This window comes from Besnoitia besnoiti, chromosome X (genome assembly GCF_002563875.1).
Source record: "Besnoitia besnoiti strain Bb-Ger1 chromosome X, whole genome shotgun sequence".
In the NCBI taxonomy this organism is placed as follows: domain Eukaryota; phylum Apicomplexa; class Conoidasida; order Eucoccidiorida; family Sarcocystidae; genus Besnoitia; species Besnoitia besnoiti.
The window spans coordinates 879,049-894,021 of NC_042365.1; the positions used below are offsets into that span (position 1 = coordinate 879,049).

At 60.4% G+C, this 14,973-nt stretch overlaps 2 protein-coding genes across 2 annotated transcripts; one reads left to right on the top strand and one right to left on the bottom strand.

Annotated features, from left to right (window-relative positions):
- Positions 1–1,466: 1,466 nt before the first annotated feature.
- BESB_016780 (zinc finger domain, LSD1 subclass domain-containing protein) lies at positions 1,467–4,362 on the bottom strand (the record flags this gene model as incomplete). The annotated part of the gene is made up of 3 exons (XM_029360393.1): positions 1,467–2,948; positions 3,358–3,522; positions 3,820–4,362. The coding sequence occupies 3 exons, from the start codon at positions 4,360–4,362 to the stop codon at positions 1,467–1,469; spliced, it is 2,190 nt and encodes a 729-aa protein (XP_029216369.1).
- Positions 4,363–7,844: 3,482 nt separating this feature from the next.
- On the top strand, positions 7,845–14,939 carry BESB_016790 (uncharacterized protein; the record flags this gene model as incomplete). Its single annotated transcript, XM_029360394.1, has 10 exons — positions 7,845–8,125; positions 8,268–8,278; positions 8,385–9,409; positions 10,123–10,243; positions 10,724–10,973; positions 11,269–11,374; positions 12,055–12,150; positions 12,573–12,744; positions 13,295–14,235; positions 14,817–14,939. The coding sequence occupies 10 exons, from the start codon at positions 7,845–7,847 to the stop codon at positions 14,937–14,939; spliced, it is 3,126 nt and encodes a 1,041-aa protein (XP_029216370.1).
- Positions 14,940–14,973: the final 34 nt, after the last annotated feature.

Sequence of the window (14,973 nt, forward strand, 5' to 3'; positions counted from 1 at the left end):
GCCGGGTGCCGACTGCTCGCCAAACACACACCGCGCCGACCGGCGAGCCACCCATACGTCAGAGAAACAGCGAAGACTGCTTCGTGCCCCAGGTCGCGTGGAGATGGTGAACATCATGACAGTCGGCCGCAGCCGACGACACTGTGCGTCGGCTTCTGTGTTTCTCGCACGACACCTTTTCGGAGCAGGCTCGAGGCGAATTCCGGCGCGCGCCACCATTTGCGGACGCGACCCGCAGTCTCGTCTGCGGTCTGCTTACGGCTGCTGCCGCTCCGTGTCTTGCCGGCTCATCTAAATCGTACTCTCCGAGCGACCCAGAAACGTGGCATTAATGTGGCGAGCCGGCGACCAGATGTGGTGCGAATGGAGGATGAGCCGGTGCATCTGGGCAGCGAAGCACGAATTGTGGAATTGTTGGACAATGCGATGCCAGCGAGCCGTGATACTGGCCTCTGCGCCCCTGGTTGGTGGAACAAGACATTAGTCGGCAGCCTTACAAGGCATGCTCTCGTGAAGATATTCAGCTCCGATCATGGGGATGTTCTCTGCTCTGTACATAGTGTACGCTGCCCTAGGGATGCGCGGAGCGGTAGCTTCTATATTTGTGAAACCCGCCAAGCGAGACACGAGCTCCGCACTGCAGCTGTAGGGTTGGGCGACGGCCGCACCCTGTGCACGTAAGGCGCGTGTATTTTTCTAAAGTTTTTTTTTTTTGGTTTCATCCGTCGAATGGTGCGATGCCACCAGCCAGCTATGTGTGTCCCCATCCTAGACCTCTACGCCTCCTGGCCTGCGAACTTGGAACTTAACGCTTTCCGCAGGACGCACTCTGCGGTCGCTCATCGCGCGGTGGATACGCTGGCTCTCCATACGCTGCCTGCTGCGGATGGAAAGAAACACTACGATTTCTCCACTGCACCACGCAGCCGGAACGACGCCTCCATGCCGCTGCGTAGCGTTCCTAACCGATGTACACGACCGACTTTGCCACGTCTGCTATCCTTCCCTCCAGGCGGCTAAGTACGCGACAGTTTGCATGGGGTGTGCCCGATGAAACGGCCCTTTCAAGCGTCGGCTCGCCAGTCAGTGGGCCAGCAAGCGCCGGGATGCGAGCACAGACTAGTCACAGTCACCAGCTGGACACATCAGGGGAGTTGTATCGCTTTCAGCGTGTTGTAGCGCAAAAAAAAACCCGGCATCTTCAGGGTTCCCAGTTGTTGAGAGCCAAAACCGAACTGCAGTTGTTCGCATTGTGATTCCCTCGACGTCGCCAAAAAGGACCCGTGTAGCCCGGGCAAGCGTCCTTGGGCATGCACACTCCGCATTCACCCAGAGTGAAAATACATGGAGGCTCGAGACCAGCATCTCTGTGCTGCTAAAAAAACTAGAAAAGCTCGCACGACTACCGGTCGAGAAAACGACGTTCGTCCTCCTCGCTGCACAACTCCTTTTGCGAGGGGACTCTTCTAGCACGAGGAAGACCAGGCCTGCGCGGGCGTCTGGCCGTTGCACGTTAGGTGGAAACAGGCCTGTGCGTGTGAATCCGATCCCTGCGTACTCAGGGCGGAGGGGAGACACGGGGGAACGAGGCTCCGGTGAGGCCGCGAGAAAGCCTCGGCCCCTTCAGGCCCGTCCAGGGTAGCCGCGCGTCCTGACACGCCGTTCCCCGATACGATTCTCAGATCTCTCTCCCGTGCGCCTACCTCAGCGAGTGCTGACGAGCTCCAAACCGGCACGCCTGCCTCCGAATCGCTCGCCGGCCGCGACGCACTTCTGGTGAGGGCGCGGCTAAAATCTCCGCTGTCGCTCGGCGGCCTGATCCCCTCGCCATCGCCCTGGGCGGCGACCCGGGCGTCAGGTCGTTCCCTCGCAACGCCCCCCTGCCGCCCGCCGTCTAGGTTTTCCGCGCCCGAAACTGCGGGCTGCGGCGGGCTGCCGGAGGCCGTCGGGTTCCGCAAGTCGACGCCTTCTGACTGTCTGCAGTGCGTCAAGCTTGCTTGCCTTGCGGCTTGCAGAGCTGGCCGCATCGCGGGATGATGAGGCGACCCGCCCCCCCCCTGCGACACCCAGGCGGGCCTCACTCCCTCCGCCGCTGCGGACGAAAGGTTGTCTGGCGGCGTGCTCGACGCCTGCGTCGCCGCAACGGGCTGAGGGCTAAGCCTCGAGCCGTGGCGGCCCCCGGGCGCACTCCTTCCCCCTCCAACCCTGTGGCGAAGCACGCAGCGAGGCGAGGCTCGCACGCGAAACCCGGTGGAAGTCGCGCGCCAGTGAGGCGCGTCGCCGACTCTTCCCGGACTCACATCGGAGGCCGCGGGGGCCTGCTGGGGCTCGCCGGTGTCACCTTCTCGCCTTGCTAATTCATTAGCATCGCCGCCTTCTCGCCGCGCGTGAGCCGACTCGCTAGAGGGATGTCCGCCGTCATTCGCCTGCACAGGAGAGCCCCCTGAGGCCCTGCCGGGGTGCGTCGCGCGCTGCCGAAGTGAAGTGCGGAGGAAAGGCGTCCTCGACGAAAAAAAACTGTGCCGCGACAAGCGAACGGAGGAGAAAGAGGAGAACGGGCGCCCCAGCATCCTCCTGTGCGAAGGTGGCGAGCGCGGAGACGGTCCCGGAGCCGCACCGGCCGCGAGTTCGGCGGCCTCAGCCGAGGCACTCCTCGCGAGGCTGGCCTCCGCGCTGCCTTGCCGCCGCGACCGCAACCAGCTGATGCGCGGACGATGGAAAGACCGCCGCGACAACAGCCGCCGGCGCCGACTGCCGCTCTCCACGGCAACGCCTTCTCGAAGCCCGCCCTCGGAGTGCCGTCCAGCGATGGGAACCAACAGCCGCCCTCCACGCGCCACGGGGTAGTCGACTTGACACACTGTGCGGCACTGCCAACACTCGACGTAGAGGGAGCCCAGACACGAGATGTTTCGCGTGCTGCATCTGCCGCAGATGACAATCATCGCCTGCCACGCGATACGAGCCACACCGCACACCACAGAGCGATGGACAGCTGCAGGACCTCGCATAAGTACTCGCAAGCAAACACACACTCTACGTTCTGCTTCCCTGCGCGAAATTCAGACTCCGCAGACACCCCCCGGCAATGCCTCAAAACGACTCAGAAGACGGCCGCCTCACCCTAGGGGCGACGCCAGCTTCGAGATGAAACTTTCGAACCCGTCAGAGCTGCGAACTGCTACCAGACCAGTTCAGCCTGCCTGCCGCGGACACAACTGATGCACTTTGCGCTCTCTCTGGAGATTCACATCGTGGGGGAACAGACACCACGCTCTGCATGCCTCCCCCCCCCCCCCCCGAACTGAACAGCTTGGGAATCGGGCTCGGCGCCTCGCGAACTGCCGCACAACTTACCCTGCCGCCCCGGAGCCCGCTGGTCGCCTGCGACTGAACTGCGTTGAGCGTCAGACAGCTGCTGCATTGAACAAACTGCGCACGGCTGTCGAACTCGAGCAGCTGCAGACAGCTGTGGCACTGAATGCGCGCGAGAGGCGGAGGGGCCTGGCCTGCTGCGGCAGTCTGGAAGCAAAGGCACACGCGCGGTCGCAGAGAAAAAAGCATCGGCAGAAAAAACCCGAACCGCGCAGTCGCAAACACCGCCTCTATTTCCCGGTTCGCCTCGTCCCGCTCCAAAACGTACGGATGTGTAGATTTTGACAAACGCATTCATCTCCATATATTATATGCATGTAATGTATGTATGTAGGTACCTATGTATGTATAGATTTGCACACAGTCGTTCATGCGTCCGTGAATATGCAGCGCAATCGCGCAACGTTCCACCGGGGTTCAACAGGAAACCCGTTTGGGACCCACCTCGTCCACAGGCGGCGGCGGCGGCAGATTCTCGAGGCCCGCGACGCAGGCGAGAGCGCCATCCGGCAGTTCAAGAAAAAAACAATCTGTTCCGACGTAAAGGACATCTGATTCGACTGTCGCATGTCCAGGTTCTTCTGTACCCCCTTGCCTCTGGCCAGTCTCTCCGCCTTCACGCGTAGACCCGTTTTGACTCCCGCCTGTCGCCTCGGGCTCCCTAGATTCCTCAGCCTGCGCCGCAGCGTCGCCTGCGCTGCCGGATGCTGAGTTTCCCGCTGTACGACGCTCGCGCGACGCAGAGCTCTCTGCGCCGTTGCTGGCCGCCCTCGCGCTTGCCTCGAGGTCCACTCCACAGTTCCGCGGCCCTCGAATTTGAGCAGGCGAAGCGCAGGCCGGCGAGCTGGCACTCGCCGGTGCCGCCCCATCAGCGCACGCATCTAGCGACGCTCCAGCGCGAAAAGAAGAAGGCGCCTCGGCCCGACCACGCGACGACGAAGGCCTCTCCTCGCATCCATCTTCCTCAGCGACCGCGCCAACCTCCATCCTCGAGAGCTCGATGCCGACGCCAACACGTGCACCCGAAACAGCCTTGACTTGCTACCGACCAGCGAAGGCGACAGCTGGAACCACTACGTGGAGAGCTGCGATAGAATGCTGCGAAAAATGCTTTTTCTTCAGAATTCGCCTCCGCCTCCCGGACAAAAAATTGGCGCGGACCGTAAGCCGCGCAACCGCCTCTCTGGAGAGTTTCGCCTTAGCCGCAGCTCTCGCGCTGAAAAGACGAGCGCCAGAAGACACCCGAGGCTCGCCACCGTCCTTCCGCGTCTTCGCCGTGAAGAATCGCCTGACGCGGGCCGTGCAGCGCAGCCCGCAGATCGCCGACGCGGCGGGGAGGCGGCGAGGGGGGTCAGCAGCAAACAAAATATAGACAGAATTGTCCGAGGCACGTCGCTCCACTCAGAGATGTCGCCCGGCATACGCCGGCCGGCGCAGCGACCACCGCGGGGTTGGCTCTGAGAGCAAAATGTACGGATGCTGCTCTTGGAACAAGGCGAGACGGGAAAGGAAGACTACGCCGCCCGAGGGAAGTGATCCACACACTGAAAAGAGACTGCGAAGAGGTACTCAGCCAGGACGAAGAGGTACTCAGCCAGGACGCAGCCCAGGCACTCGCGCGAAAAAAGTGTGCTACTCAACACTTTTACGGAAGAAAGCCCCGCGAGGGTGGCTTGCTTGATCGCACCACCACGAAAACCGCGAGGAAGCGTGACGCAGACCGGGCGTGCCTTTGGCTGAGAGAGGCCGGATGGGATGTACGTACACTGCCAGTCAGCAGTGCGCTGGAACTACAGTTCCGGCTGAAACACCGTTCGGATCTGAGAAGGTGAGATAAGGAAGTATCCTTCACCAGTTCTGAGTTTGGAAAAACAGAACGAGGCACCAGCGAGTCGCCGGAGGCAAACGGAAAGCGGTACGCAAATGAAGAACGCAGCAACCAGCGAAGCGTGCCACATGACCGAAACCTCAGGAGGACTGCTGCCTCGCGTAGAGGGGCCAGCAGTTGAGAAAGTCGACGACTTCGAGGCAGACAAGAGGTAAAGACCTGGGGGACGAATGTTAGGAGGAGAAACGAGGGAAAAGGCAAGCAGATACCACACTCACTGAAATACCGGTAGCTATCTGTATCGTCCTCGGAACCATTATGTTGATGGCACGTATGCCTGCCATGAGGATGCGGAGCAAAGAATGCGGAAACTTGCCAAGGCAGACAAAGATTCCATCTAAAAAAGGCGGACGAGTTCCGGTTCCCCTGTGTCGGCAAATTGGCATGCAGGACCGAAAAAAGCAGCGGCCAGAAACGTCGTCAGCGGCCAAAAAAGCACCGGACTATTTCGGGGGTTCCATTCGGCACCGACGACTCGCAGAATTCAGGGCCAAATATGGAACATTGCTACGGCAGTGAGAAAACAGAGACATTCTGTTTCCCGCCCTCGGCGATGGCACGGATCCAGATCTGCTGGGCTCAAAGGTTCATCACGTCAGCGACATTTGCCCGACAGCCGTTTTTTCAAGGCATGCCTCGCCTTTCACGGGTTTGTTACCGTACAGCTCTCGGAAGAAGGGAAAGCGGAGACAGCCGAGTTCAGAGAATGCCATAAAACACACGGTGAGACAAGAAAGCGCTTTCCCGCGGTCGATCACGTTCGCTTGCACAAAAAGTGACGTATGCGTTCAGTTGTTCCACAAACGCCCCCCCGGCTTTGCAAGACACCACGAGGGCGCGCTCGGAGACTTGTGCCTTCCTGGGGCAGGCGGGGAAAGAAACAGAAGGCCGGCGAGTTGTGTCAAGCAACTGCCAGGCAAGACGGGAGGCTGAAGCATAACGGAAACGGGATAGGCACGTAGCTAGACGTTTTAACTAGCGTGAACACAACAGTGCGCGCCTCCTATCAGCAGGTCCCTCGCCCGCTTGCTTGTGTCTCCGGGCGATTCGTCTCGACAAACAGAAAAGTGCCTTGAGTGCCGTCTCTTTTGACGCAACGTGAAAAAAGTGCCGTCGTGGAGAGCCGACAGGGACCTGCATCTCGCAAGTCCCTAGGCCTACATTCAAGTTGTCGACTTTTCTCAAAGCCGCGAATGCTATACCCGTAGCGTTCGGCTTATATTGCGGCACGCGCGCGGCTGCGCATGGAAAACACAGCATTTGCCTCTAGCATCGCCTAACCAAACAGACGCAGCGTTCTACGACCTCCCTTGTCAGTCGCCATTTCAGTTCGCAGTCCGAAACGCCATGCATCGCGATCGAGACCGCCCGTCTCTCGATGCCTCGCCATGCCTCCTCTGTCTACATGCGTGGTGCCTGCGACGGCGACGCCGGGAAGCGTGTGCCGTGGGAGCGACGAGTGCCCTTCTACCCTCGCTGACGGAGTCCACGACCCTCTGTCTGCAATTCTCATCATCCTACGGACACGATCGAGTGCGGATCGATACACCGAAATCTGGAACCATGCTCTGTGGAAGTGGTACCCTTGGGTCACCGGGTCTCCGCTAGAGGCAGCCGTTGCAGACATGCCTATCGTATCGGCACGCAGCTTGTGGAAACAGCTCCGGTTCAAGACATGGGTAGGGTCGGCTTCAACGGAACGTAAGCACCGCCCTTCCTTGATGTGGAAGCGGGAAAGAAGGGAAAACTGTTGGCTGTGTGCGCTCTTGTGCAGCGCCGTCTTTGCCGCCCACTCGCTCCGAAAAAGCTAGCCGCCCCTCACACGCGAGCCGCCCGCCCCTCGCCTCTGTTTCAGCATGCCTTTCCAGAAAACAAACGGCTTTCGGATCCGGGGATTCTCCACGCCTCATAGTCTTTCTAGCTTTCTGGATACCGTCATCTTGTGCAGCGAAATGCCCCGTAACCACGGCCACTGAGCCGCACGCCGCCGATAGCATCTTTGTCTCGGAAATGCTTCGAACGCTCCAGCACCTTTCCGATAGGCCGGCACGCTCTACACCATAGAACATCGGGATTCAACTTATTTGTGTGGAAATCATCTCACCACGCGAATGGCTGACCGGCTTGTCTGCTTTCGCCCACTGCCTGACGCATGACCTGCGTGCACTGGAAGCGTCTCGAGCATTCAGCAGGTTGGAGAGCCAGGGAACCCGACCACTAAGGAAATGAACTCCTCTTGCGTACGAGCGTCAAAACAAATGCTCGCTGCACTGACAAACACAGATCTCTCTAGTAAACCGGACCGCTTGCAAGAACCTAGTGCCAGGCCTGCTCAAACTATGTATGTGTTACTGCTGAGAGTTCGTACATCTCCATTCCTCCCAAATTTATGTATATGGGTTTTGGCAAGTGAGAAAACTCAGAGTCGAAGCTTGCTGCACGCCGCACGCAGGCCTAAGAGGGGGCTCGCATTCTCTGCTCCTGAGAACCACCACGTGTCGCGGCACCCGCCACGGCCGTTCTCGACGCTTCGCTCTCTCCCTTGGCACGCCCCGGGGCTCCCTTCCTGCGCCGCGACCCAATGAGGGCCTCTGGCGGTCGGCCGGGACTGGGCTCGCGCGCGTCTTCTGTCGCCGCCGAGAAGCGCCTGGGCGCGCTTCAGCGACGAAGTCGATCCTCCGCTTCTATGTGCGCCCAGGACGCAACTAGCCAGAGTCGGCGGCTCCCGCGAGCGAGGGGCGGGGGCTTTCCGTCCGCGCCGGGGTCGCCTTCCGCCGGGCCGGGCCTGCAACGCACGACATTTCTTCTCCCCTTCCTGCGGCACACCAACCGCGCCAGAGGCCCTGCTGCCGCTGCCACACGGTACGCACCCAGAGGGAGCCCGCGTGGAGCCTGGCTCGGTGCCCGCAGGGACGGTTTGAGGCCTGTGCGCCTTTGCGTCTCCGCGAGGTCTGGGTATGTATCAGTTTGCGAGTTGCCGCGAATTGCTTGTATGCTCGCTCAGTTATGTCGCATGTAGGTCTCGCACGCCGCAGCTTATCCACGGCGGACAGCGCGAGTGCGTCTGGCCGTCCGGCCTCTGCTGTGAGAGAGTGTCTGGGCCTTCTCGGCTGGCGTGCAGCTCGACATAAACCACACGAGTGGTGCTTTAGAGGCCTCACGTCTGCCCTTGGTGTGAGGGCGGAACCCCATCGGCTCGCGAAGGTCAACTTGCGGACTGGGCGCGTAGCGCACCTGATGCGGAAAGCCCTCGAGCTAACGTCGTCATGTGTGTCTGCCCGCGACACGCGCTACGCTGACTGCGTTGCCTCCCTCATGTTGTCCAGAGACCTGGCGTCCGTGTGCATCGCGCCCGACACTGTTTGCCATCGTGTCAGCCTTCCGCCAAACGCTTCAACCCCCCGGGGGGCATCGAACTACTGCTCAGCTTGCTCGGTGCTCACGCCTGCGCTCAGCGCATGCCCCGTGATCCATACTGTCGAGCCGATATCTAAACGCCTGCCGTTTGCGGCCTGCCCTCGCCGCCCGGCGGCCGAGGCGCGCAGGACAGTCGCCTTTCTCCCGCGACATGCAAGGGCCCCGTCAGTTTCCGACTCGTTCATGCCTCTCCAGCACCGCCTGCGCTGCGATTCTTTGCGCAGGCCTCGAGACGCAGGGGGGCGAGCCCCGGGGGCAGCCACCCTGTCGTGTGTCTTGCCGGCTGGGTTGAGGGGCTCCGCGAGGTTTGTTTCTGCGTCCGCGATTCGCCGCCCGACGAACGCGTCGCCCGACTCTGTGTTGGCTCCCGCGGCGCCGCAGAAGCGCCTCGAGTCGCCCACGTCGTCCGAGGACCTCCTCCGGTCGCTCGCCGACGAGGCCGAGTGGAGCGCGAACCTCACGGCCTCGCTCTCGTGGGCATCCTCGACGTCCACGTCCGCGGCGTCAAGCGTCATATGGTCGTCCGCGTCGCGGCGAAGTCTGTCGCCGAAACGCGACGCGGGGGACGCACACGCAGCCTCTCCCGCAGCCCGCAAGGCCGGCGGCGGGCCCTGCCCCAGACAGAAAAGAGGCGCGCGGCGCAGGGGCAAGACGCCCGCCAGCGCATCCCTTTTCGACGTCCCCCTTCCCAGACCGGAACGCCTCCCGCTGGACGTGACTCCGTACTTGGTAAGCGCACCCACCAAGCGAAGCAGTGATGAAAGGGCGATCACCCGAGGGAGTTGAAAAGAGGAATCGAACGCCGGCGCCGCCGGCCGTACAGGCAAGCGCGCGAAGCCGGCATCCGTGCCCTGGCACAGCTGCGTAGGAACCGCCCCCTGCACAGGGGCAACGAAGTGGGCGGGGCCCAGCCTGTGTAGACTGCGAAAGGCAGCAATACATAGTTGACGTGGAGGGCTGGAAGTGCCCAGCGCTCTCCGGGGGCCAGGCAGCGTCGGCGGAAGCCTCTGCGAAGTGGGGGCCTGAGGGATCCCGCATACGTCGAGCCTCACGTCCTCTCGATACACGGGAGGGGGAGGGCGTCAGCCGAAGGCAGCTCCTAACACGAAGCAGGAACGGCTGGGCGAGGCCTGCGCGGCCTCGCACGGTGCCCGTCTATTCCGCCTCGCCACCGTTCCTGGTTTTATTTCTACCGGCAAGCCACGGGCGCTTGCCCGACATAGCGACGACACCCGGAGTTCCAGGACTCCAGCGAGTGTGTGACGCCGGCGGGCCTCGACCTCGCCCGTCGCGAATGACGGCACACAGCAAGTTGACAGCGGCCAAACGACGCTCTCCACGCGGCAGGGGCTGCCTCAGTGGCTGCTGCCTTTGGCGCCTAGCGACGCAGAGGCGCGCCAGGGCATCGGCGCTTACCACGTTACGCGTGAATGGGCCTTCAGACTGAAGCCTCAGAAGCCCGCCTGGAGCGCGCCGCGCCCACGCAGACCGATGCGCTCCTGCCGTTGCCCAGCGAGGCGCCCTACCAGCCTGCCAAGCGAGGCATTGACGCCTCGACGCAACGTGAGTTGGGGCTCGACCCGCCCCTACGACGACGTGCGCGCTGGCGTGGTTCGAAAGCGGCATCGCTCAACATTGCTCTCCAGCCTGCAGACACTCGCGGCGCAGCCCTTCGTGTGTGTGTAAAGGGGGTATCTTGGCAGGCCCTTTGTCTCAATGCTTGAGGCCAGGGCACGCCGTGGCCTCCGGCCGCCAGCCCTACGTCGGCGCGAGCGTCGACTTCTCGGGCGTCGACGCTTTTTCTCCGGACGGAATGCGTCTGCGGAAGGCAGGGACGTGAACGCGAGGAATGCCTTGCACCTCTGACTCTTGCACGCACTTTAACCTACGCACACCTTGCGCCAGGTAGACGTCGCGGAGAGATTTCCCCATCACAGCGCCGAGCTCGGGGCGCGGCCGGCTCAGCGCCGCCCTGGATGTGTGTCTCGCTGCGTGGGCGTGTCCTTTGCTGCGGATTCTCTTGGCCCGAGCCGCCGCCTCCAGTATGTGGCAACGAGGAACTCTTCCGGTTCGCGGAGGAGGTTGCGCCGCTTGTCCACGTCATCGTGAGCAAGACGCTGGAAGAAGCGCAGACTGAGCTGGCGCACGAGGCAGAGTTGAGCGCGATGGCGGCTTCGAGAGCGGCGCACCTGGAGCGCCAGAGGCGGCGGCGCGAGCAAGAACAACATGCGGAGCGCCTGGAACGCCTTCGCGCAGAAAACACACAAAAACTCATCGCATACCATGAACGAAGGTAACATATAGGGGGGCGTCGCGGGTATGAAGCCAGGCATACACAGCGCTCGACTTCTGGTTCCAGACGCGGGCGCCTACGCAGGCGTGAACGCGAGGAGTGCCTTTGACCTCTGACTCTTGTACGCATTTTAAGATCGCACTCCTTGTGCATACCGTTCGTCGGCCTGGGGTGTCCTGAACGGCTAGACTTCACTGCAAAGTCTGGCGCGAGCGGATTTATCCGCCTGCAAGTATAGGTCAGCAGCAGCGCACAGATGCGACATGTGCTGGATGGGCGGCGCCGCGGTCTGCAGAGTCGAGCGCGAGAAGATTTTGATACGAAAATTCACGGCTGTGGAGGCTGCAAATCAGACGTCGTTCAACGCCATGGCTGCGTTCGCGCTCAGCCGGCTGCAGGCGGTAAGGAGGCCCCTTCTAGGGGCTGCGAAAGGCGCTGGGTGCGACCTAAAGCGCTGCAGGGGCACGTATGGAGCTGAGTCCGTATCCGAGTCGGCCGTATATACATGATTCGATGCACTCTGTTCTTCGCAGCGTATGCTCGCGAAAATACGTCTGAGACACTTTATGAATACTCAGGTCAACATCCCTGCGGACGCCGAGGTGTCCACATGTCGGGAGGCTGGCAGCGTGACAGGCCGTCACTGACGTTACATCCGTGGAGCACTAACCGAGAGATTTGATTGAGCAGGCGTTCGATCGTCGCTCGCCTAAGACCAAGTGGATGATCATGGAAGAAATTCACGCCCTTCGAAATTGCTCCAGAAGGCACAGAATCTGAATCGCCACTGCCCAGGCGAATCTGACGAGCACACACGCGGGTGGACGCTAGTTTCAATGTGCATTCCATGCGCGCAAACATGTGTTTGCACACGGGTTTGTGCTTCGCCCTGTTTATAAAAAACCCTACTGAAAGAATTTAAGCATGAAAAAACTTTAAGATTGTAACGCAGCTGACGCTGTTCAGCCGAATCGGAGTGAGCATGCTTCGCACCGCATCACCACGACGTGAAGAACCTCGCCTTCCTTCAGAAAGACTCCGGTCTCAACCGTTGCCGCCTTCATGCCTCTTTGCGATACAGGGCGGCGCTTTCATCGAGGATGCGACCGTCGCAGTTCAGACCCGCACCCTGGGCGCGCTGAACCAACGCGTCGCAGATGAAGTGTCCCAGCTAGCGGTATGACTTTGGTGGAGCCGCCTCAAACGCGTCACGCTCCATTCGGGCGTGGCTCATAAACATGTATACGTATATATGTCCATAGATAGGTCTTTTTGTATGCAGGTATACTCCGCGCAGGTGCGTATAGATGTATGCGCATTCAGGCGGGAGAATACACGCACTATGTTCTACCGGTTGCCTTGTATGAAGACACCATGGAGTCTCAGTGCGACAGCTCAACAGTTACAACAGCGGCGATAAAGAGCGGCTTACGCGCCTGGCTCCGTCGAAAGCGGAAAACGCTTTGCATGGGCAACCGCGACCACGCTCGCGTTGCATGTCATCAGTTCTCGATGATGCATGCACGGAGGTCGTGTTGCGATCCACGCATTTCTACTCCTTGCGTCTGCTTGGCGCCGGGCTGTGGGCGTGGCCTGCAGCTGTTGACAGGCGTCACAATGGGGCTTATACACTCAGCTCTCCTGACTCAAGTCTCTTTAGCTGAGAGTGCCCAGAGAGAGTATCGCAAGCAGGAGCGGCAGCGCCACGCGCACGCCCGCAAGGTGGCGGATATTCGCAGAGGGCGTCTGCACTTCACGCTGAGATCTGAAGGTTCGTCGCTCAAGAAAACGCCCGTTGTCCCCTGCAGACGGACTGCCACACCCCCACGGTCGCCCACGAGCACTGCATTGTCGGCAGTTGCTCGCTTTGTCTCTATTCCGCCCCGGTCTGGCTCGGTGCGAAAGGCGTTCGGAAGCGTTCATGGATGTGCTTCGCGCCCGCCTCAGCGCGGAGGCCTTCACGCCATGCACCACCGCCTGCAATCCTGCTCCCACTCGCAGTTTGACTCCGCTGCAGCTACACTCGATCTCATGCTTCTTTTCCAGCTCAAGCAGGTTGACACTCGGTTGCTGGGCCCCTGTGCGGAAAGGCGACTTGCGTGCACAATCAGGTTGGCGGGTGCCTCCTCCCGAAACCATAGAGCTCCAGTCCTGTCAAGCCCTCTGCGTGTTTTGACACGTTTCCGCTCTCCTCGACTTTTGCCGACAAGCCGAGATGTGCTGCTTTGCGTAGATGTGCACCGAGGCACGTGCGCAGCTCCAGTGCAGCGCATGCATGCTTCAAAAGCTAAGCATGCCCTACAAAGCGTGCTGCTTCACAGACATTCCTTGCGCGGCGCCCGAGAACCCCGCCGACCTCACGTCCCACCCGCCACCTCAAGAGAGCTACGACGAGGGAGAATCGAGAAGTGAGTCTGACGAAGAAGGCGAGAGCGAGGAGAGCGACGACAAGGCGCGCGAGCCCTCGGCTGGGGAGGCGCAAGCAGAGAGCGCGCGGCGGAGCAGCGAGCGACACGGAGGCGCGGCGCAGGTTGACAGGCGCGACCGGGGCGACGCGAAGCCGTCAGCGTCTCCAGCGTGTCTGCCGGTCCCCGCAGAGAAGCGTCCTGGAGGCGCCCGCGCCTCTACCCCACGACAGCGGGCGTCGGCATCGGCGCAGAAACGCAGAAGCGGCCAGCAGGGCTCAGACGCCGCGGGACCGGAGGATGAGGACTCCCGAGACTCGATAGCTCGCGACGCACGCGCAGAGCAAGAACAGAGAGAGAAAAGGCCAGGAGGAAAGAAGCAAGGCGCTACGCCATCGGGTCGGCAGCCGACGCGGCCGGGGTCAGCGGCCTCTCCACGTCGAGTAAGTGCGCCGACGGAGAATCGAGACAGCGCAGGGGAGGACGGAGAACAACACCGAAATGAGACAGCAAGGCCCTTCGCAGGCGAGCGCGACAGCAGAAGTTCGGCACACAGCACGACAGAGTCGATGGCGTCCTCCAGCACGCCTCCCACGCCGGCTGACAGTGGGGACGAAGTGCACGCTGCGTACGCAGAAGACCGCGAAAGCGACCTCGACGGCAAAGACAATCTTGATGTCGACAGCGACATCATCGTGGGGCCTCTCACGGTTGTGAAGAACAGCGAGACGCGTGAGTGCCTTCCTATGGAAGACGTTCGGGCAGCGATCGCCCAGTGGATACGCGAACGGATTCCCAAGCTTGCAGCCCGCGCGCCTGATGGATTCGATGTGCTCAAAAACGGCAAAGTCCAAACGGTGAGTCCCGAGCCCCGCTGTACCGGATTGTAGACCATGTACATGCACATATGTTGAGTTGTATAGGTGCTGATATATATGTATGTTAATATGTATATATATTCATACGTATATTTGTTGATATGTAGGTATGTTGATATATACATATCTTGATTTGTAGATACGTTGATATATATGTATCTCGGTATGTATATATGTTGATATGTATGTATGTTGATATGTACATATCTTGATTTGTTACGTTACTATATATGTATCTCGGTATGTATATATGTTGATATGTACATATCTTGATTTGTATATACGTTAATATATATGTATGCTGAGATGTATATATGTTGGTATGTTTAAGCTCCTCTACCACGCGAGGGCCACCGCACGTTACCCTCAGCCGGTTTATTTTTGACCGACGAGAAGTGGTGATGTAGATCACACTCTCGTGTTTGCAGTCGTTTTCTGGTGGTTTTCGACCTGGCGGTTATGTGAAGCTCGACAAAATCCTCATGGGCATCCGGGGTGAGCCATCCCGGTGGTTTCTCAGCAACGGTGTCTCTGGCTGGCTGCGGACACGTTTGTTTCAGAGCGTCGCAGCGCTGCTTTTGACGTCTCCAGGGGAGCTATTTCTCAAGGCAAGGCCAGTAAATTCCCAGCCACACGAGGAATCTGAAGAGATAGCAAAAGAGGGCGAGCGACCCGTGAGCTAGGGGTCGGGCTCTGAAGAAGCCCCGGTGTTGCCAG